This window comes from Ailuropoda melanoleuca, unplaced genomic scaffold (assembly GCF_002007445.2).
Source record: "Ailuropoda melanoleuca isolate Jingjing unplaced genomic scaffold, ASM200744v2 unplaced-scaffold6751, whole genome shotgun sequence".
Taxonomy (NCBI): domain Eukaryota; kingdom Metazoa; phylum Chordata; class Mammalia; order Carnivora; family Ursidae; genus Ailuropoda; species Ailuropoda melanoleuca.
In genome coordinates this window covers 301,378-325,859 of record NW_023242181.1, presented here as the reverse complement: position 1 = coordinate 325,859, position 24,482 = coordinate 301,378, and the positions used below count along the sequence as shown (strand labels likewise).

The 24,482-nt window shown below is 36.4% G+C and overlaps 1 protein-coding gene across 1 annotated transcript; it reads right to left on the bottom strand.

The window, feature by feature from the left end:
- Positions 1 to 12,605: 12,605 nt before the first annotated feature.
- LOC117800279 (olfactory receptor 4K3-like) lies at positions 12,606 to 23,676 on the bottom strand. Its single transcript, XM_034652810.1, has 3 exons — positions 23,667 to 23,676; positions 22,659 to 22,924; positions 12,606 to 13,196 (listed from the first exon to the last, which is right to left on the bottom strand). Exons 1-3 carry the CDS (start codon positions 23,674 to 23,676, stop codon positions 12,606 to 12,608), a joined length of 867 nt encoding a protein of 288 aa, XP_034508701.1.
- Positions 23,677 to 24,482: the final 806 nt, after the last annotated feature.

Sequence of the window (24,482 nt, the reverse complement as noted above, 5' to 3'; positions counted from 1 at the left end):
GCTTGTGCCACTTAGTCATCTCTCTGTTTATCCTCCCCTAAAAGTACACTGTGGTCTGAAACATTTCTCCATTGTTTATGTTTAAAGCTTTATGATGTGTAGAACCTTTAAGACAGATCTTCCACTTCTTAGAGTTTATTTTAAGGGAATGATTGTGTGTATGCTCTAAAGTCTTCATAGTAATATTACTGTATACGCAAAATAATTGAAGCAATCTGAATGTCTTACAATTGGGGCTTACTTTCTTAAGTGAGTTGTAGGAATCTTAGGATGTAATATTTCACTAACAATAAAATGATGCTTGAGAAAACTAAAAACATGGGAAATATTCACATTATTTAAATAAAAAATCAGATTACAAGGCACTTTGTATACTATAATCTTATTTTATAGACATTAAGTGTATATATAAATATATACATATAGAATTTATATATATTTTAAAAATATCAGGAAATGTAACAACAACAGATATATTTTGGTTGACATGTTTTTTGTATGTGTCCCATATTACCTGTCTATGCTCCCTTACTCCTGACTGGCAGTCCTAGGGGATCCACTTCAACTGTGTCTGTGCACAGTGACTTTCCTTCTGATGAGGCTTGGTCCAGCCAACTAGCATGTGCACTTCAACACAAAAGTACCTGTGGCAACTCAAAATCATTAAAAAATGCCTTTTATAATCCACTTCTGTAAAACACACAAATTATTGCTTTCTGATATTATTGTGATTGTGAAACCCTAACTAGTTTTTAAATTTAGATTCCACCTAAAACAACCCAGCATACCCATATTTTTATGTCCAACTTTATTATATTCCTATACACTAGGATTTCTCAGCATCATTAACATTTGGGGCTGAATAATTCTTGGTTGCAGAAGCTGTCCTTTGCATTGTAGGATAGTTAATACCATCCCTAGTCTCCACTTCCTAGTTACTTGCACCTCCTCTTCCTTGTGGCTACCAAAAATGTCTCCAGAGATTGCCAAATGTCACATGGGGGACAGAATTGTCTCTGGTTGAGAACCACTGCTCTGTCTTTTTCACTTTTGATCATAATTCTATTACCTTAGGTCTTGGTCACATTTCTATAGTTAGATCCCTAAATATAAGTCTCTAAACTCATTTATACAGGTGTACCTTACTTATTGCACTTTGGAGATACTGCGCATTTTACAAATTGAAGGCTAGTGGCAACACTGCACAGAGGAAGTGTACTGCCACCATTTTCCCAACAGCATTTGCTTAACTTTGTGTCTCAGTTGTATTTTGGTAATTTTTTTTAAAGACTGTGGCTTCTGTCTTTTTTTTTTTCAAGATTTTATTTATTTATTTGACAGAGGGAGCACAAGTAGGCAGAGCTGCAGGCAAAGGGGAGAGGGAGAAGCAGACTCCCCACTGAGCAAAGAGCCTGAAGCTGTGGCTAGATCCTGGGACTCTGGGATCATGACCTGAGCTGAAAGCAGGTGCTTAACTGACTGAGGTGTTCAGGCGCCTCATATTTTGGTGATATTTGCAATAAAATTTTTCATTATATTTTTATGGTGATCTGAGATCATTGATCGTTTTACTTGTATTGTGATTGTTTTACTTGTATTGTGATTGTTTGGGGGTTCTATAAACCATACCATAAAAGATGGCAAATAGTCTGAATAGTCTGTAGTGTAAATATAGCTTTTATATTCAACTGTTTCCTTGGCTGTGCAGAAGCTTTTTATCTTGAAGTCCCACAGGTTCATTTTATCTTTTGTTTCTCTTGCCTTTGGAGATGTGTCATGAAAATGTTGCTTTGGCTGATGTCATAGATGTTGCTGCCTATGTTCTCCTCTAGGATTTTGATGGATTCCTGTCTCACATCAAGGTCTTTCATCCATTTGGACTTTATCTTTGTGTATGCTGTGAGAGGCAGCCCACGGAATGGGAGAATATATTGGCAAATGATGCTACAGATAAAAGACTGGTATCCAAGATCTACAAAGAACTTCTCAAACTCAATACACGAGAAACAAATAAACAAATCAAAAAATGGGCAGAAGATATGAACAGACACTTTTCCAGTGATGACATACAAATGGCCAACAGACACATGAAAAATGTTCAAAATCATTAGCCATCAGGGAAATACAAATCAAAACGACACTAAGATACCACCTTAAGCCAGTTAGAATGGCAAAAATGGACTAGGCAAGAAACAACAACTGCTGGAGAGGACGTGGAGAAAGGGGATCCCTCCTACATTGTTGGTGGGAATGCAAGTTGGTACAGCCACTCTGGAAAACAGTGTGGAGGTCTGTTAAAAAGTTACGAATTGAGCTACCCTATGACCCAGCCATTGCACTACTGGGTATTTACCCCAAGGAGACAGACGTAGTGAAGAGAAGGGCCATATGCCCCCCAGTGTTCATAGCAGCATTGTCCACAATAGCTAAATAATGGAAGGAACTGAGATGCCCTTCAACAGATGACTGGATTAAGAAGCTGTGGTCCATATATACAATGGAATATTACTCAGCTATCAGAAAGAACGAGTTCTCAACATTTGCTGCAACATGGACGGCACTGGAGGAGATAATGCTAAATGAAACAAGTCAAGCAGAGAAAGAAAATTGCCATATGATTTCTCTTATGGAACATAAGAACTAGGAAGATGGATAGGGGAAGAAAGGGATAAAGAAAGGGGGAGTAATCAGAAAGGGGAATGAAGCATGAGAGACTATGGACTCTGAGAAACAAACTGAGGGCTTCAGAGGGGAGTGGGGTGGTGGAATGGGATTGACTGGTGATGGGTAGTAAGGAGGGCACATATTGCATGGTGCACTGGGTGTTATACACAGCTAATGAATCATCGAGCTTTACATCAGAAACCGGGGATGTACCGTATGGTGACTAACATAATATAATAAAAAACATTAAAATAAAACAAATAAAATAAAATATCAGATCAATTAATGAAAAAAATATAGCTTTTATATGCACTGGGAAACAAAAAAAATCCTGTGACTCACTTCATTGTAATATTTGCTTATTTTGGTCATCTGGAACCATACCTCAGGAGATCCAAGGTGTGCTTGCATGTGTTCTGTAGTGTAGTATTTTTTTTTAAGATTTTGTTTATTTATTTGACAGAGATAGAGACAGCTAGCAAGAGAGGGAACACAAGCAGGGGGAGTGGGAGAGGAAGAAGCAGGCTCATAGTGGAGGAGCCCGATGTGGGGGCTCGATCCCATAACGCCGGGATCACGCCCTGAGCCGAAGGCAGACGCTTAACCGCTGTGCCACCCAGGCGCCCCTGTAGTGTAGTATTTTTAAATGTGGGAACTAACACTTTGTTTCTGAATTCATAGTTTCATAATAAAGAACTAACACTTGTCAGCTTTCGGGATTGCTCAATCCCTCTCCTCACTAGGACTTCTCCACTTCCAGTAACTGCTCCCTCTCTGCCTCCCCGAAGCCCACACAACCATCAATCCTATGGTGCTTTTTTATTGACTCCAATTCTTTTCCTCCTCAGAGAAATGGTAAAGTTCATTTTCTTTGCTTACTTTGACCTAGCCAGTCTTTCCAGAGCCCCATTTCTATTGTTTTATAGCCCAATATATAATGAAGAGAAAGTGGGTAATGAATTTTTGCTCTTCCCATTGGGGAGAGGAATTGGATAGGGCTGTTGAGCAGATCACACACAAAAAAGGACTCCAGGCTTAGAGAAGTAGAGGTAATTATGGGTGAGTTCACTGAAATAAAACTGATCCCAAGTGATCTCATTTCTGGTGTGTATGCAGGTTCTAAGAGTAGTTCAGGGCAGGTCTGTATTTCTTGTCTAGCATGTTCTTATATTTTCTAGGCTCTTCTGTATTCTTCCCGGCCTCACAAAAAATAGTCCAAGATCAGCAATATAACTCTGGCAATTTCTTTATTGGAATTGGTGGATCTGAAGCAACCACACCAAAGAAAACCCCACATGCAGCTACTGTTTGGGTGCAAAATGCTTAGATTTTTAAAATTAGCATGTGTTATTGAGAGTGGTTTATATGTTTTAATAGTTTAGATGCAGCCTCACTCTCTTTGCAAAGGCTTCTAGAAAGGATGATGTCAGGAAGTTTAACTCCATATCAAGAAGAAATAAATGCTTCTACATATATGAATCCTCTTGATTTTCTCATTTCTATTTGTCCTTAATGCCTACATCAAAGAATAGATTCTTAGTGGATCTTTTCCTAGCAAGCCGAGTAAGAATTATTGCTTCTTTTCTCTGTGCCCTCATGGTAACTATTTGCCTTTTTAACTAGTGATGTCGTTATTTTTATATACCTGTGTCTTCCAAGATTATGAATTTTTAAAATTTATGTGTTGCCAGTACCTAACACAGTTGGCAGAAAAATCTTTCCTCAGTGACAATAAGTGCAGCCACTTTTTGAGGTTCTGCTATTTGCCAGAGTAGATTTTTAGGAACTTCACGTACATGATCTCACTTAATTTTCATAACTCTGAGTGAAATTTTCTTTCTGGCTCATTTTCCAAAACCTATGACACATTTTCCCAAACCTGATACTGTGCTTTTCACTACTGATTGTAACAAGCTCAGGTAACATTTGCTATTTTCTGTGAGCCTAACAGGCAAATTTGTTGACTTTATTATGTTTGCAACATCTGGTTTGCTTACCAGTTCAGAAGCAGTTATAGGCAGGTGTGTCCAGATAGGAAAATAGCTAGATGGCCAGGAGTCTTCGGAAGTCATAGTTCTTTAAGAAGGAACAGATCGCTAAGATGTATCAACCTAGGGACTTCATAGTATAGTTTCTTTTAGTATTAGGTAGTGTCCAATAAGTGCTGGTAAGTTCTGGGAATCCTCAGTAGGTGATTCCAATGGGAATTTTGTCTGTTGAGAGGATAATTCTTCACAAAAAAGTGTTTTGTGATGGTTTCATCTTAGAATCAATAACACTTTGAAAGGATGGATGGAGCTCTACCTATTACAGAGATTGTAGAGATTTTTAGAGCTGGCGGGTTGTTTTCTTCTCTTGTCCTCACGTGGCTGTGAGAACATTAATTTTTAAAAATTTTTGGTTGTAAAATAATCATATTAAGTAAATTTTGTTGCTGCTGGTACAAACAAAATGAATGACTGTCTCCAGTCTTATTATTTATAGAACTCATTTTCAAATGAAACTTCCATAGACAGAGATATCAGATGGATGGAATCTAAGCCATGTACCTACATCTTGTCAGTGAGTGTGGTTGTGAAATAAATCTTTTTAAAAAATCTTTCTTTGTCAAGTCACTGTTACTCTAGTGGGATTATGAAAATGTGAAGGTGTTCAGAGCTTTTATGAAGCCACAAAACAGGGGAGCCTGGGTGGCTCACTCAGTTAAGCATCTGCCTTTAGCTCAGGTCATGATCCCAGGGTTCTGGGATCAGAACAATGCTGGATCAGTCCTGGGATAGGGCCCCATGTCTGGCTCCCTGCTCAGCAGGGAGTCTGCTTCTCCCTCTGCCTCCCCCATCCTCCCCACTCATGGTCAAGCTCTCTCTCTCTCAAATAAATAAAGAAAATATTAAAAAAAAACACAAAAAATCAAGAAGCCACAAAACATAGAAGTCTGTGCATATAAATCTTTTGCAATGACCTCAGATGTAAATGTAGAAACATGTCACTTCCTACCCGAGGGGAAATGTGATCCGATTACTTCCATGGAATTTAAATGTGGTTCAATCCCTCTTTCTATTAGCATCCTACAGTTAGAAGGGAGAGATAGGAAGCAGTTTTTTAGTATTTGTACTTTGAATCAATATTTACAGAGTCAAACCTCACCAGCAGAGAGTAAGGAATTAATTAATATAAAATGTTGGTATAGCTTAATCAATGAAAACAAAAGAATCATTTATTTCTGACAACCTGACAGCAAGCTATTGGGGCTGTAGCTCTTTAATTGAGGTCCAAACCAGCAGTGACACATAAATGAGAAGAAAGTAAATGATCTAAGAAACTAGAATAAAAATTATGAGAATATCCTGGTGAAGCATATGGTAGCACTGATCTGACATGAATACTTTAGTCCCAGGCAAAGGAGGACTTGATGGGGTTGTGTGATATGCTGCCAGAGAGCATTTGAATTGTGTTCCTTTGTTCCTTTTCTGTTTTTCTTTCATATTTATTAGAGTCTTTGAGATACACAGCTATGATGAAGAAAGGAGAAGATGTTTATGACCTGATACAGTGGTCATACAACCTGATTTTTCAGGACACAGAATTAAATGAAAAGACCAAAATAATGTGTATAGGAAGCAAGCAAAAAAGGAAAGTATGAGAGGAAAGTAACCACATATCTGAACATTTGTGCAAAATGGAACATAGGAAACAAACCACTAAGCAATGAGATTGGTTACCTATGAACAGTAAGTGGCATGGACATTAACGAAAGATTGAGGAATTGTTTAAGTAAAAAAAAAGAGACATGGCATTTTACAAGTTGTGATCCTGGATTGGTCCTGGACCAGAGACTTTCATTTCTAAAAGGACATTATTCACATAATTGGCAAAAAAAATTAAATAAGATTGATAGATTAGATATTCATATCATATTAATATTGATTTGCAAATTTGAAAATTACATTGTTTTAGGAAATATACACTGAGGTAGCTAGGGGTAAAAGAACACTATGTCTATAACTTACTCTCAAAGTCAAAAATAAAATTACACATGTTATGTATTACATATGTAACAAATATCCATTAATATATTTGTATTGATATATAATTATATATGTGTAAGTATAATTTAATATATTTACCTATCTATATACCTTCTATACATATAAAACCAATATTGAATATTAATAGTAAAAATAAAAGTGTTAATTATAGTAGGGAAACTGAGAGCAAAATGATATTTGCAAGTTGAGAATAACTAGATATTAAGCCATATGCCAAGTGATGCTATCAAAACAATAAGGTAATGATAAAATGAAAGACAAAAAATGAAAGTGAGTAGAAAACTGAAATACTATGTTTATATGCATGTATATATATTCTGAGATACATGCACACATGTAAGTATGTACATATATGAAATGTACCTATGCATATGTACATGTGTATATACATATATGGTATACGCATGAGTGTATATATGTGTGCATGTGTGTGTGTATACACAGACACACACATCTATGTGATGGCCAAGCAAAATGATGGAGAAAGGACATGTTAATTTGCCGTTGGTGTGCAGAAGAAAAAAGGTGGTGGAGGAGTAGGGGACCTTTTTTCAGCTGGTCCCCTGAATGGAGCGGATATCTACCAGACCATCCTGAACACCCACAAAATCAGCCCAAGACTAGGAAGATACATCTGGATCTCTACAAATGAACATCTCTGGTGCTGAGTATTGAGGTATGAAGCAGGGAGCCGTGATTCTGTGCACAGATATCAGAAGATAAACACAAGGGGGAGGGAGACACCGCGTTCTGGTGCCGAGAAGCAGTAGCCTCCTGCATTGCAGAGTGGGCCGGATTTGCCGACTGGTAGCCACTGAGAAAACAGACTGAGACTGGGAGCTCAGGAGAGTGTGTGCGACCAGACTGAAAACCAGAGTTCCGGAGCGCACAATCTATAGAAACAAAGACTTCATGGGCAGTATGACATCATTAAAATCAAACCTCTCAATAATCACTCTCAATGTGAATGGCCTAAATGCTCCCATAAAATGCCACAGGGTTGCAGATTGGATAAAAACATGACCCATCCATATGCTGTCTACCAGAGACTCATTTTGAACCTAAAGATGCATCCAGACTGAAAGTGAAGGGACGGAGAACCATTTTTCATGCCAACGGACTGCAAAAGTAAGCTGGGGTAGTAGTTTTCATATCAGACAGATTAGAATTTAAACTAAAGATTGTAGTTAGAGATACAGAAGGGCACTATATTATTCTTAAAGGAGGTATCCAACAAGTGGATATGACAATTATAAATATCTATGCCCCCAACAGGGGAGCAGCTAGATACACAAGGCAACTCTTAACCAGAATAAAGAGACATATAGATAATAATACATTAATAGTAGGGGACCTCAACACTCTGCTTTCAGCAACAGACAGAGCACCTAAGCAGAAAACCAAAGAAACAAGAGCTTTGAATGATGTAGTGGACCAGATGGAGCTCATAGATATATACAGAACACTACACCCCAGAATAAGAGTATATTCATTCTTTTTGAATGGATATCGAACTTTTTCCATAATAGACCATATACTGGGTCACAAAACAGGTCTCAACAGATACCAAAGACTGAGATTATTCCCTGCATATTCTCAGACCACAGTGCGTTGAAACTGGAACTCAATCACAAGGAAAAATTTTGAAGAAACTCAAGCACTTGTAAACTAAGAACCATCTTGCTTAAGAATGATTGAATAAACCAGGGAATTAAAGAAGAACTTAAGCAATTTATGGAAACCAATGAGAAGTGGATAAATGCTTTATTGTCCTTCTGGGTATTTATCTTAGAGAAATTCTTACACGTACATAGATCTATTGGACAATTATTAATCATGAAATCGTTTATAGTAATAGGAAATCATAAGCAGTTTAGCTGTCCCATCATTTGGTGAATAGACAGTAAAATGAGTTTATTTGTACTACTAAATAATAGCAATGTTTGAAGAACTGTCTTTCTATAAAGCAATATGATTGTGTTTAGAGCGAAAGGACATAGAATGGCAATTTGTAAATTAAATCATGTACATTCATAGAACAATGGTTCCTATTTTATAAAGAAATTGGCATATTTAAAGGGAAATAGTAAATACATTTAGAATGAGTGACTATTTGAAGAGAATTGCAGTCAAGAATTCAGAAAAAAATAGTAGGAGAGGAGGAGTTAAATGGTGAGGTACTAGGGGTCCCTGAGCTTTCCTTGTCCCTTGAACACAGCTGGATCAACATCAAATTATTTTGAACAAGTAGTAATATGATCTGAGGATTAAGAAACTAATCTGCACAATTGGAGGGAGAGATTGTGGCAGATGCAAGACTTATAATAACGAACAGATCAAAGCACACCTAGTTAAAGGTCCAAACACTCCCCACTATAAGCAAGGAGAAACTCTGTATAGGACAGAGAAGTGAGAAATAGTAGCCAAAACACAACATCAGAGTGTACATATCATACACCAGAAATACTTCCTGAAGTGTCATGCCCTGGACAGTGTATGACCTCTTTTTAATATAGCATTACTCTGAGGTTCAGGAAACATAACAAGCTTTCATAACATGCAGAAGATAGAAACTTAGCCAAAATGACAATACAGAGGCTTTCTTCCCAAAAGAAAGGTCAGGAAGATCTCATAGCTAGGGACTTGCTCAAAGCAGATATAAGCAATATATCTGAACAAAAATTTCAAACAACAGTTAATAAGATGACTAGCTGGACTTGAAAAATGCACAGAAGACAGCAGAGAAACCCTAGCTGGAGAGAAAAAATCCTAAAAACTAGTGAGGCTGAAATTAAAAATTGCTATAACTAGGATGAGAAACAGACAGGATAGAATCATGACAAGGATTGAAGAAGCAGAGGAGAGGATAGGTGGTGATAGAGAAGATAAAATTGTGGAAAATAATGAAGCTTAAAGGAAGAGGGAAAGAAAGCTATTAGATCATGAAGGTAGACTTAGGGAACTCATTGATTCCATAGAGCAAAATAATACCTGTATTATAAGAGTTCCAGAAGAGGAAGAGCCGGGGCAGGGGGCAAGAGCAGAAGGTTTATTTGAACAGATAATAGCTGAGAACATCTTTAATCTGGGGAAGGAAACAGGCATTCAAGTCTAAAAGCACACAGAGAGCTCCCCTTAAAATCAACAAAAACAAGTTAACACTGTGACATACTATAGTGAAACTTGCAAAATACAAAGATAGAGAATCCTGAGAGCAGCTATGGAGAAAAAGTCCATAACTTAGAAGGGTAGATACATAAGGCCAGCAGCAGACCTGTCCCTGGAGACCTAGCAAGGCAGAAGACAAGTGGCATAATATATTCGAGGTGCTCAATAGGAAAAATATGCAGCCAAGAATACTTTATCCAGAAAGGCTGTGATTCAGAATAGAAGGAGAGATAAAGACTTTCCAAGATAAGCAAAAACTAAAGGAGTTTGTGAACTCTAAACCATACTTCAAGAAATATTAAAGGGGACACTTTGAGCAGGAAAGAGAGTCCAAAAGTAACAAAGACCAAAAAGGAACAGAGACAGTCTACAAGAGGAGCAACTTTAGAGGTAATATAATGGCACAAAATCCATGTCTTTCAATAATTACTCTGAATGTAAATGAACTAAATCCTCCCATCAAAAGATACAGGGCATCAGAATGGATTAAAAAACAAACAAAAAACAAGACCCATCAGTATGCTGCTTACAAGAGACTCATTTTAGACCAGAAGACACCTCCAGATTGAAAGTTGAGAACCATTCATCATGCTAATGGACATCAAAAGTAAGCTGGGGTATCCATCCTTATAGCAGACAAACTAGATTTTAAACCAAAGACTTTAGTAAGAGATGAAGAAGGGCACTATATCGTAATAAAGGGGTCTATCCCACAAGAAGATCTAGCAATTGTAAATATTTATGCCCCTAACTTGGGAGCAGCCAAATATATAAATCAATTAATAACAAACAAACTCATTAATAATAATACAATAATAGTAGGGGATTTTAACACCCCACTCATAGAAATGGACAGATTATCTAAGCGGAAGATCAAAGAGGAAACAAGGACTTTGAATGACACAGTGGACCAGATTAACAGATATATACAGAGCATTTCATCCTAAAGCAGCAGAATACACATTCTTTTTGAGTGCACATGGAACATTTTCCAGAATAGATCACATGTAGGGTCACAAATCAGGCCTCAATCCCTACAAAATGATTGAGATGATACTATGCATATTTTCAGACCACAATGCTAAGAAACTTGAAGTCAGCCACAAGAAAAAAATTGAAGGACCTCAAATACATGGAGATAGATGAACATCTTGCTAAAGAATGAATGAATTGGGTTGCCTAAGTGGCTCAGTTGGTTAAGTGTCTGAGTCTTGATTTCAGCTGAGGTCATGATCTCAGGGCCATGAGATCCAGCCCCATATTGGGCTGCGCCTTAAGCACAGAGTCTGCTCGAGAATCTCTCTCCCTCTCACTCTGCCCCTCCACACACTCATGTGCACTCTCTCTAAAAATGAATAAAATATTTTTTAAAAAAGGAATTAAAGAGGGCATGTGGTATCATGAGCACCGGGTGTTATACTCAACTAATGAATCATTGAACATTATATCATAAACTAATGTTGTAGTATACGTTGGCTAATTGAATTTAAATAAAAAATAAATAAGATCAAACCTCTGGAAAAAATTAAAATAAAAATCTAAGTGGAAATTTAAAAAAAGGAATGAATGGGTTAAGCAGGGAATTAAAGAATAATTTTTTAAAAATATATGGAAGCAAATGAAAATGAAAACATGACAGTCAAAAACCTTTGGGATGCAGCAAAGGCAGTCCTAAGAGGAAAGTATATAGCAATACAGGCCTTCCTAAAGAAGCAAGAAAGGTCTCAAATATACAACCTAACCTTATACCTAAAGGAGCTGGAAAAAAGAACAGCAAATAAAGCTTAAATCCAGCAGGAGAAGGGCTGCTGCCTTTGCTGGCCTTCTGGGGGAGAGACCCACCATGCTGGCTTAGAGTTAGACTCCCCCAGGATATATGCACTTAGGAGACACAGGGGTCCAGAGATTGGTGTAAGGGGGTCCCACGTTCACTGTGGGCTGCTATGTTGCTCTGTGAAGTCTTGCAGGGTTGGTGGTGAGGGGGGAAATGGTGTCATCCCACTCTCTTGACCCCAGACAGGGGTCTCACACCCACTGCTGTTCAGGAAACCCTCAAAGAATAGCGAAGGACATCAGTGCGCCCAGCACTAACTCTCCTGCCCTTTATCTTTGGCCTGCAGCTGGGATTCAAGACTCCAAATCTAAAGGGACCTGGCACGGTATAGACCCATTCCTTTTCTCTAGAGAAGAGCCTCCCCAGGCTGTGTCTGGTGTCCTTTGTCTCAGAAAAAACAGTCCCACTCCTGTGCGGTACACAGAATCTATGGTGTAGCACAGCAAAAAGCAGTGACCAGGTTATCCAACCTCTGTGCATGCCTCTGTCCCCTGCCAATGAAAGACTGTTTGCTGGCACCTGCAAGGTCTTTTGTCCTTGGAGAAACAATATACCTCCTTCCAAATGTACTTCAGGAAGGGGAACTTTCTCTCCCAGTGTGACCCAGGAGATCCCTACAATACTTTGTATGCTCCTGGACCTTGATTTTTCTTTACTTAATGGAATTTAGTCTTGAACATTTCTGGGTTTCCAACTATAGTTAGCGGGCCAGTTTTTTTTCCCATTTAATTCTTTATTACATTAAAAATATCAACTCTGAATTAAATTTCAACTAAAATAAGTATATTTGAAAAAAACCAAATGTGTCATATAAATGTAATGATGGAACAAACATTTGATAATTTCAATATACATTATGCATATTTTGAAAAATCTACAAACAGAACAAATTAATACCAATTTATTCTGAGAATGTGTTTGGTCCTCAGTTTACTAATGGCTGCTTTCATCTCCTGATTTCTTAGAGTATAATTGATGGGGTTCGGTAAAGGTGTAATAATTGAATAAAACATAGAAAGAAACTTCTCCACTGAAAAGCCACTGAATGGCCAAGCGTAAATGAAGATAATCGGCCCAAAGAACAGAGTGATCACTGTAATGTGAGCAGACAGTGTGGACAGAGCCTTGGAAAGTCCACCAGAGGATCGACGTCTGACACTTACGAGAATGACAGTGTAGGAAATAAGCAGGAGTATGAAACAGATGAAAGACAGCAGACCACTGTAAATGGTTACCAGCAACTCCAGAACATAGGTCTCAGTGCAGGCAAGTTTTAGAACGTGGGGAAGGTCACAAAAAATATCATCCACTATGTTGGGACCACAAAAGGGCAAGGTGATAGTAAAAACCATCTGGCTCATGGTATGCACAAAACCAACAGCCCATGATAGCAGCACAGAGCCCATGAGGACCTGGCGATTCATGATGGATGTGTAATGAAGAGGTTTGCATATTGCAATGTACCAGATCAACAGCCATGACTATGAGAAGAGTCATCTCACCACTGCCTAAAAGGTGGAGGAAGAACATCTGAGCCATACAACCCCACAAAGAAATAGTTTTATTCTCCCTGAGGAAATCTGTGACCATCTTAGGGGTTGTGATTGTGGAAATCGACATATCGAGGAAGGAGAGATTTCCAAGGAGGAAGTACATTGGTGTGGAGTACAGAAGTGAGTCAAAGGTTACAGTGACCACGATGAGAAGGTTTCCTGCCATAATTGCTACATAGGCCAACAAAAATATGAAAAAAAAGAAAATTTCAAGTTCCCAAGTGTTGGTGAGTCCTAACAAAACAAACTCCATTACCATTGAGCTATTTATCGTATCCATCTAGTCTGTGTAGGGGTTTTCAGAAAGTCATTAAAATGTAGAAAATCTGGAAAAAATGACAATTTAATCTGTGATAGTTTTGAAGATATGACCATATAGAAAGTAGTATTTGATTCACATAGAAAGAGAATGTGGACATTTCTGAAAAGTACATTTTAATTGATTAATACATGCAACGTTCACATTACTGTATTTTTTTCAATCAGAAAGTCAAAAAAGATGAGAAGTTTTGTAAAATTTTATAAACATAGTTTGCAGGCATAGATTGTGTCTCCATATTGATTTGTTGTTTTTATCATGAGTTTATGAACCATGAGTTCAATGGGTCAAGGAGCCCAAGAGCCAAATGGCCATTAGTCAAATGAGTTAGTATATAGTTAGTATATAGTTAGTATATAGTAGTATAGTCATATAACTGTGGTGCTTATTATTTGATCTTTTACCCCTTTCCCCTCCTATAATTTGAAATATTCAGATATGTGTATTTGACTTGAATTATATTCCTACTCAGCAAATAACTTTAGGAATTTAGCAAATTCTTCCTGAAGCTTTAAACTGGCTACAGCCTGGCATATGTTCTTACCCTCCCCCACAAAAACCATCATAAAATAAGCTTCCTAGTTTCCGCACAGGAACACAAATATTTCTCAGTGTACAGGTTCCTCTCTTCCTCTCTCCACCTCCTCTCCTTCCCCCTCCTTTCCTTTTTCCTTTTTCCCCTCCCCTCCCTTTCCCTCCTCTGTCCTCCCTTCCCCCCTCCCTTCCCCTCCCCTCTCCTTTCACCTCTTCCCCCTTTTCCCCCCTTTCCCCTCCTTGCTTCTTTCCTGCCTTTTTTTCCTCTCCCCCTTCCTCCTCCACCTCTTCCATCTCCTCCTCCACTACCACTACCTCCTCTTTGTTCTTCTGTAGTGCTCTTTATCTTAAATACTTTGGTTTCTGGACAAAACTGCTGACCTTGGCTGTTCGGCCTTTGTGCCTATTTGCATAAATCTTTTGTTGCTGGGTTCTGGGCTGGGGTTTGCTTTCTTGTCCCTTTGCTTTCAGCTTATAGATGGACTGTGACCAATCAGCAGATGTTTTACAAGCAGTGTTTATGTTTCCTTGGTTCCTATAAGCTTATCTTCTTTGTACCCAGTGCTTTCCTCTGATATTTCCTACTTGTGTGCAGACTGATTCTTGACTCTTAGGCTGCCTCATATATCTTTGACACTTGTACTTTGTGTGTGTTCCCATATTGAGCTGACACTGATGGATCACTTTTATATACTTTTTCATTTTGATTTAGATCTTTCAGTCCCAACTTTTTTTCTCTCCAGTTTTCTTCTTTTTGAAAAACCATTAGTGATACACACCAAACACACAGATGAAGATACAGAATCGCACATACACACATACATAAACACATAAACACAAATACATATACCATGTTCTAGTTTTGGAGCCCCAGAACAGATTGTGGAAAATCTACTCTGAATATACATTTTTGGATTAATAGTTCATGAAATATTCAGATGTTATTGTTTAGCCCAACTATCAGAATAAGGGGGGGGGGAGCCCTCAACCAAGAGTTAAGATTTACATTCTAGTCCTGGCCTCTACATTTACTAGGGAAATATACTCCTAACTCCTTTGAACATTGATCTATTTTTCTATAAACATAAAGTAATACCTACTCTTCCACCTCCCAGATTGTTATGAGACTCCCAAGGATAACATATATGGAATATATTTGTATTTCGTTGTCTACCCATAGGTACTATGTATGTGCATTCACAAAATTCTGTCCTTAGCATTATCTCATTTTCTGATGACTATAAATACACCCAAACCAGTAAGAACCACAGAATAATTTTACTATGGAAGACTTGGTAAAGAAGACTTAGGCTAAATGAATATGTTTTCTCCATTAAATTTAAATGATATAATTACCTAGTTGTCTTCATTATAAAGATTTATTATCAGCATTGGTATTCTATATCATATAGTAATTGAGTCACATACTAGTTATGCATAGTTTCAACACTATGCAGTCCTCAGTCTCACAATACTAAAGGAAAAATCTTGAGAATTATAAAAGTAATTTTCATAGTTTAATAAGTAAAATTTGAAAATTATAAGCAAAAACCAATATTTATTAATTTAGGATTTTTTTGGAGTTTTTGAGCCTCTTTATAAAATATATCCAGCGAAGTGTACATGTAGATATTTACTTTTTCTACTCAGACACAAGTAAAAATAAGAGTATGAAAAAGAAAATCCTTCCTAACTTAGGCCACAGTTAAACCTCAAATGGAAAATTTAAACCTTTGAGTGGTATATATTATACAAATACAGTGAACTGAAAAGCCACAGTTAAACCTCAAATGGAAAATTTAAACCTTTGAGTGGTATATATTATACAAATACAGTGAACTGAAAAGGAATGAAAAATAATTGAATAAATATGAATCAAAAAAGCAAAGCCAACCACACTGAAAATTTTATTTAAAAAAAATGAATCAAGCATGGTTTGGTTTCTCTCTAGCAGGAACTTTGAGAATGGGATGCATAACATGGGACTGTAGAGCCTAACTCTTTCTGTGACATTTATGTGGCTTAAGGATGAAAAATTAGTGCACTGTTTTCAACTGTGGTTGCTTGCCTGAGGAAAAAATGCTATGGGATGTCCAATACTGTGTGTCTATATTTAGTAATAAAGTCTTTTCTATACATTTACACAAAAGCACTTAAACAGTGTATGTGGAAATACATAACTGACAGTTCTTTTGTTATGAATAAAAACTGTACAGTTTTTATTGATCTTGAGGGTTTTTTATGAATCTTTTTAATGAGAGGATTAAGTCATGTGTAGATTACATAACCCAGGCACAGGTAATGCTCACTCACCACAAAAAACGTTTGCAGTGTTAAAATCCTATGTACTGTCAGAATAACCATTATAAATATTTTCTAATTAAAAAATAAACTTGTACATTTAATAGAAAATGGCTCAGCATTATAGATGCACAAAGGGCTTTGTTTTCATATATTGATCAAGTTTAAAATATTAAAATTAATTGCTTTAAATGTAGGTAGAAAAAAGTCCAGTGGGTTTAAAAGAATAGGAAATAGTGCTTGGGTTGCAAAAGTACCAAAAAAATTTATTAGCCATGCAATTAGGTAGTTATATTGAATGAAAGGTTATATGACTTCAAAGAACAAAATAAGTGTACTTGAGGGGAAATTTTTTTTAGATTGATTTAAATTAATCATTTATCTCACTTACTTCATGTGTTTTCTGTGTTGAAATAAATAGAGTAGGAAAATAGTAACATAGATAAGTAAATTAATATGAAATCAATGTTTCTCATTTTCTTGATATGAGACTTTTATTTTGTGTTTCAGAATTATCACAGATGCTATACTTAACCAAGGAAGCACCTAGTTTTTCCATCACTTTAATATTCTAAATTATTTTGTCTTTTATCCCACAGGGATAACTAATTTAAGTTTATATTCCCAAAATGCAAACTCGAACTATAAAACTGACCCTTCAAATCAGGAACTTGGTTCTTATTCTTACTGAAACTAGATACATTGTTCAGGTGCTAGTTGACCAGAATTATCTTTTACTGTTGCCGTCATGATCAGTTCTAAGTTCCTTACAAAACAACTCCTCCTTTATTAAAGTATACAATCGCAGTTTTTGTTAGCACTGCTGTTTATACCTACCAGTTCTGATGAGTGGCCTCTTCAAAGACATGTAGATACAGTTAGATCCTGAATATATATCATTTATCTTTTTTGCCTTCATGAATATACAGAACAATAATTTGCAGGTACAGAAAAAAAAAGAAAAAAGGACAAGAAGCATAAATAAGATGGAGGCTGTTAATCAATTCCCCAAAGGGAATTATCAAAATAAACGTGCTAGTGTTCCCAAGAGTTCAGAACAAGGACTTCTCTCATTATTTAAGTGGATTGTGAATTTGCCAAGTGTATCAGCCATGTGAATTTTCTCTAGTAAGTGCTGTCCAGAAAAAGCAGTAACTCACGTGTTTTGGTTGGGGAAGGATTAGCACATTTATAGAAAGTGATCTATCATAAATGATAGACTTGAGGAAATTATAATTATATTAATTAGATTTCATCAATCTAAATATTTGTAATTAGTAACTGAATGCATTTATTCAGGTAAAAATAGTGTACACTGAGCAAGGCATATATGGAAATTCATATACTGTAGACCAGTTCTTAGCAGAAAAAAAAAATCTCATTTTATCATAGAAGGGGAGAGAAGAGAGAGAGGAGAGAGGGTAAGAGAGCAAATGAACCCGCACACACAAGAATGGGGAAGGAGAGGCTTTCATCATGGTAAGCAATAAATGATTAGTTAGTGGAGTTTAGCAATCAACCATCCTAAAGATTTAGAATTCTCTAGTCCTTTACAATTATTTAGAACTTGATGATGACTCAAGACTTATGAAAGGAAGATCATGGAGATAACTATAGTAAAACTTTTATAGTAAAACAATGTAGATAAGTAAAATACTAAAGGCTAGCAGTGTAACAATGTATGGTTGCACATGAGTTCCTTTGCTACAGAAATTTTTCTGTGTTTCCTCGTACTGTAATTCTTCTATGTTTGTCTAATTGGGATGCTCTTCAAAAGATGACAGGAAAGTGAGGGGAGTAAATGGATGATAAATGTGGTGCCACATTCATTTCCAAATCCCATAGAAGACATTTCTATTAGATTTCTCACTCTTTTTGACTGAGCCTAGGGATTTTTTGTTTGTTTGTTTAAATTCAATCTAGTTAACATTTTTTAAAATTTATTTTACTCATGCAGCCATTAGCAATTAAAATTGCCATGAAAAATAAGTCTTAAAAATATTTCTCCTGAGGAGAAATATTTGAGATATTTGCATGTCATTTGAGATGTTTGCAAGAAAGAAAAGGATTCTTTAATGTAGAAATTAGGAAGCATGTCATTTGAGATGTTTGCAAGAAAGAAAAGGATTCTTTAATGTAGAAATTAGGAAGATAATATTAGAACAATATTGGATGTCCTGACTTGATTACCCAAATCAGTTGGTAAGGATGGTACATATAGAATTTTTCAAAATAAAGCTGAACTGTTAGAAGTACATGGTCTAGGGCCAAACTTAAGTAGGGCAGATAAAAAAGGAAGAAAAGGGGGATAAGAAGGGAAAATACGTGAGTTTGATATTCAAGGTATGTTTCAAAGCTTTTGCACGGCAAAGGAAACTATCAGCAATACAAAAAGGTAACTTACTGAATGGTGGAAAATTTTTGGGAGTGCTATATCCAGTAAGGGGTTAGTAGCCAAAATATATAAAGAATGTATACAATTCAACACCAGAAAAACAAGCAATCTGAGTACAAGTAGGCAGAGGACCTGCATAGATATTTTTCAAAAGAAACCATGCAGATGGTCAACAGATTCATGCAAAGACGCCCAATATTACTAATCATTAGGGAAATACAAATCAAAACCATAATGACGTATCATCCACCATACACTTGTCAGGATGGCTATAATCAAAAAGACAAAACACAGTTAAGTTGGTGAGGGTGTGGAGAATAAGGAAATCATGTTCTGTTGGTGGGACTATAATTGGTATAGCCACTAAGGAAAACAGTCTGGAGATCCCTCAAAAAATTTAAAATAGAATTACAGTATGATCCAGCAATTCCACTGCTGAGTATTTAGCCAAAGAAAATGAAAATGCTAATTTGAAAAGATATATGCACCCCTACATTTATTGAAGCATTATTTACAGTAGCCAAGATATGGAAGCAACCAGTGTTCATCATGAGATGAATGGATAAGGAAGATATAGCATATATACACAATTGAATATTACTCAGCCATAAAAAGAATGAAATCTTGCATTTGCAACAACATGGATGGACCTAGAGGGTATTATGTTAGGTGAAATGAGTCAGACAGAGAAAGACAAATACCATGTGATTTCAGTCATGTGTGGAATCCAAAAAAATGAAACAAATGAATAAAAACCCAAAAAGCAGAATTAGACATATAAATACAGAAAACAAACTGATGGTTGCCAGAAGTGAGGCAGATGGGGGGATGGGCAAAATAGGTGAGGGTGAGTGGGAGTTACAGGCTTTCAGTTATGGAAAGAACAAGTCACAGGAATAAAGGCACAGCATAAAGAATATAGTCAATGATATTGTAATAGTGTTGTATGGTAACAGAGCTATACTTCTGGTATTCATAGCAGCATAATATATAACACTTCTCAAATCACTATGTTGTACACCTGAAACTAATGCAATATGTCTGTCAACTATACTCAAATGAAAGTTTCCATAATAAAAAAATATTAAAATATTTTTAAAACTGAGACATTTAAAATTTTGTAAAAATCACATCAGAAAAGACATCTTGTTCCTCAAGGAGTTCAAATAATCTTAGGTTTTCTAAATGCCTTTGGAAGTCTTCCTAGATTCCACAAACTCAATATTTATATTATTAATAAATTCATGCTTCCTACCTGAAATAGTTCATTAACTATTCCCTCTACTTTCACTTTAGCTACATTATATTCTCTACTTGAGATAACAGAGTTATGCCATACTATAACGTATGCTGTATCCCATCCTTCCTTTCCTCAAAACACATTAATGGCTTTATGTTGACAGTAAAAAGGAATCTACTAGGCCTGAAAATTCTGGTTTTGTTTTCTATAAAATCTCAGCATAGATCTTCTCCCTTTTATTCATCAATCTCCTTCACAAAGATCCACTTTTAATATTTCACAAACTATTTCTCATTTCACAGTGTCTATTTACACTGACCCTTTTGCCTCGAATGCTCTTTTCCTTGCTCAAATCTCTAATTCTAGAGCTTTCTTAACTGGTTGGTATAAATGTCTCCCCTTAAAGTGGTCTTCTGAGACCACCATGACTAACATAGATCCCTCCCCTTTATTATTCTCTCCAGAACAGGGACCAGGTTGTATCTATAGCCATGTATCTGTATTGCTTTGGACAGTGATTGGTACCTAGTAGATATTTTTTTAATGTTTCAAGAATAATGGGATTCAGTTGAAAAAGCATTGAGTGTCCATGTGATCCGGTAAGCAAGATGCACTGAGCAGTTCATGGTTTTAATCTCTAATATTTCAGTTGATATTGATTCTTTGAAATCTATTTGAGAACTCAAAGATATGTTGGAAATATTTATTTTAGGCATATTTTTACCTTATATTAAATATATAGCATAGTGAGGCTATATAGTGAGAAGATATTCTTCCCCTCATTCAAATTACAATTCCTCTGTGAAGAATTCATATGGTTGACAAAAACTGACAAATATTTTAACACCTATTAAGTTACTAAATACAGTTTTAGGAAAAAAATTGATACTAAACACCATATAGTGTGTTGTCATGGAAATGTTACCTATTTTTACATACTGAGCCATTAAAACTTTATAAAATTTTTGTAAGAATATTTATGATTAGGTATTTTAAACATTCATCAGGGTTGTTTCCTTGAATTCTAAGACAAGGAAGTACAAGGAATTAATGCACATTTATTTAGGTATTGAATCTGTGTTATGAACATTTTCCATTAGATTTTTAGGAAGAATAACAGGTTTGGGAAGGGAAGTAACTAATTTAGTTTTTACATATTGGACTTGAGATGTCTTCAAGATACCCAGGGAATGGTTCAGTAGGAAGTTGAAAATAAAAATTTGCAGCTCAGAAATGAGCAGAAAGGAGAAAATGATATTACTGAGAGTAAGTATAAACAGTAACTACCACCTTGAAGGCCGGATGAGCAAGAGGAAGAGGCATTACCCAGAACCCATAAATGCTGCTGGGACAGTGTCACCATTTCTGATGTTGGAACCTCTATCCTATTACTGAATAAGAAGATAAGAGCCCATGCACTTGATGAAGCNGTATTGAATCTGTGTTATGAATATTTTCCATTAGATTTTTAGGAAGAATAACAGGTTTGGGAAGGGAAGTAACTAATTTAGTTTTTACATATTGGACTTGAGATGTCTTCAAGATACCCAGGGAATGGTTCAGTAGGAAGTTGAAAATAAAAATTTGCAGCTCAGAAATGAGCAGAAAGGAGAAAATGATATTACTGAGAGTAAGTATAAACAGTAACTACCACCTTGAAGGCCGGATGAGCAAGAGGAAGAGGCATTACCCAGAACCCATAAATGCTGCTGGGACAGTGTCACCATTTCTGATGTTGGAACCTCTATCCTATTACTGAATAAGAAGATAAGAGCCCATGCACTTGATGAAGCTTCAGGAGCCTTGAACCCTTCAACATTGCTGAAGCTGCTGAGCCCCCCCAAATAATTCGGGAATCCACAGTTGCCCAATACTGCTGCTGTCTGATCCCAAAGCAGAGGAATACACAGGCTTTCCTCTTTTCCTGCCATCCAGTATCACGTTAGTGTCTTCCACTGATAGAACCTGATAGGCATATGACTGCAAGGGAGTTCAGGAAATGTAATTTTCAGAACTGTAGCTATCTCCTATAGAGAGAGGACTATAGGAGAGCTAATATGGGGCTGAGAGTCAAAAGAGAAATATTCAGAATCATCTTCCCATTTGGTTGCTCAGCATCCATGCACATCCTGCCACCTTTATTTAAATTTCCAATCAATGACAGTTGCTTCAGCATAAAGACTCATCTGTCCTGCCTACAAATTAAGATATTGTCCCTTTTTTCTCCAAAAGGAAAGCTAAACATTCTCATAGATTACTATATTCATCTCAGGTTACTGTTGGGATTTCCTCTAATTTAGTTATAATCCCACAGGAATATTCTGTAACTTAGAGAGTAAGTGGTAAAGTTAATCACCAACATTTTCTTGGTGAGGAAAAATAAAAGAAAAAAAGTGAATTTGAAAATTCTTAATAAATATCATAAATACACAATTTTACCATAGTACACAATTCAGGAGGAAAATATTCTTAGTTAATATAATCATCATTTTCCTACCAATGAGTCATGAGACCCAGTTATACATTGTTGTCTTCTTTTACTGCAAGTCCAGGGCAAACACGATGGCTCATGATAGTTTTGTAATGGAGGAGTTTGCATACGGCACTGAATCTATCACTTGCCATGGCTACAAGCAACGTCATCTCACTTCCACCTAAAAGGTGAAGAAAGAACATCTGGACCATGCAGCTTTCATAGGAGATAGCCTTATATTCACTAATTAGGTCACAGATCATTTTAGGAGTAGCAAAGGAGGCCAGGGTCATATCAATAAAGGAGAGGTTGACCAGTAAGAAGTACATGGCAGAGTGTAAGTGAGGGTCCAGTTTTACTCCAAAGGTAATAATGAGTTTACCTAATACAGTGGCTATGTAGATAATTGAAAAAAAATAAGAAAAAGCAAATCTGTAACTCATGAAACTCTGTGACTCCCAGGAAAATAAACTCAGACTCCATGGAGTGATTTTATTTCCCCATTTGTTTGAATGTTGGCATATGTTACCTAAAACAAAACAACACAAAACAAATTAGAATAAAGTCTGTGAATTAAAGCTGAGAGATGCAATAGATATTCACTTAACTCTCTTCTTAAAATCCACTGAAATGTGCAAAAACAATCAAAAGTGTTGAACAATATTGAATTAAAAATTTTTTGAACGAAAAATTAACACAATTTCTTAGCAAAGGTTGAGGGATTTCTGCCAAAAACTGAGATGTTTGAACAAAATTGATGCTGACAATACCTAAGTCATATCTAACCTAATCTTGAGAAAAGTGGTATGTGAGTTGGTGAAAGAATTTAGAAATTCCTTGCCCCTTTTTTCAGAGAATAAAAAAGATTTTTATAGATCTATCAGTCCATGGGAAAAGAGGAGGTTTCTTCTTGAAATCTATTTCTACACTGCAAAATAGTGAGGGGCATAGCAGTGGAAGAGAGGCCAAATGGTTTTCTAACTGAAAAGCAGGACCAAGAAAAATGAAATTAAGTAGATGAAATATAGACATGCAGAATGTAGGAGTCAGCTGGAAGTCAGATGAGCAGCAATAATAAACACTTTGAATTTTAGACAATTCAATCTATTGTTGGCCAAATTAAGGTGGCTTCTCACCTTTTTCCATAAGGTGGAAAAAAGACTCAGATGTTTGGGCCTTCTCCCATGGGCTCTGACTATGAATTTAGTAGATAGGAAGGTACAGTGCTCAGGGATGGCACAAATGGTTGCTTGTTGCTAGCTTACTACTGCCTTGCTTAAGTTACTTGCTTTGTCACGTGGTTAAATATCTTAATGGATTTGGTATAACATCCATATTATTTATAAGAGAGTATGATTGTAGAGTTCTTTTTTATGGTTATTTATCTTCTTTAAATTTTTTTATTTTAAATGTTTTTTTAATTATATTATGTTAGTCAACATACAGTACATTCCTGGTTTCTGATGTAAAGTTCGATGTTTCATTAGTTGCATATAACACCCAGTGCACCATGCAATACATGCCCTCCTTACTACCCATCACCAGACTATCCCATTACCCCACCCCCCTCCCCTCTGAATCCCTCAGTTTGTTTCTCAGAGTCTATAGTCTCTCATGTTTCATTCCCACTTCTGATTACCCCCCTTTCTTTATCCCTTTCTTCCCCTACCGATCTTCCTAGTTCTTATGTTCCATAGATGAGAGAAACCATATGATAATTGTCTTTCTCTGCTTGACTTATTTCACTTAGCATTATCTCCTCCAGTGCCGTCCATGTTGCAGCAAATGTTGAGAACTCGTTCTTTCTGATAGCTCAGTAATATTCCATTGTATATATGGGCCACAGCTTCTTAATCCAGTCATCTGTTGAAGGACATCTCGGTTCCTTCCATGATTTAGCTATTGTGGGCAATGCTGCTATGAACATTGGTGGGCATATGGCCCTTCTCTTC

Coding starts and splice junctions, on each gene's coding strand:
- LOC117800279 (XM_034652810.1), bottom strand. Junction 13,197..22,658: donor CAAGTGATAGATTCAGTGCC/GTATGCAAACTC, acceptor CTCTTCTCATAG/TCATGGCTGTTGATCTGGTA.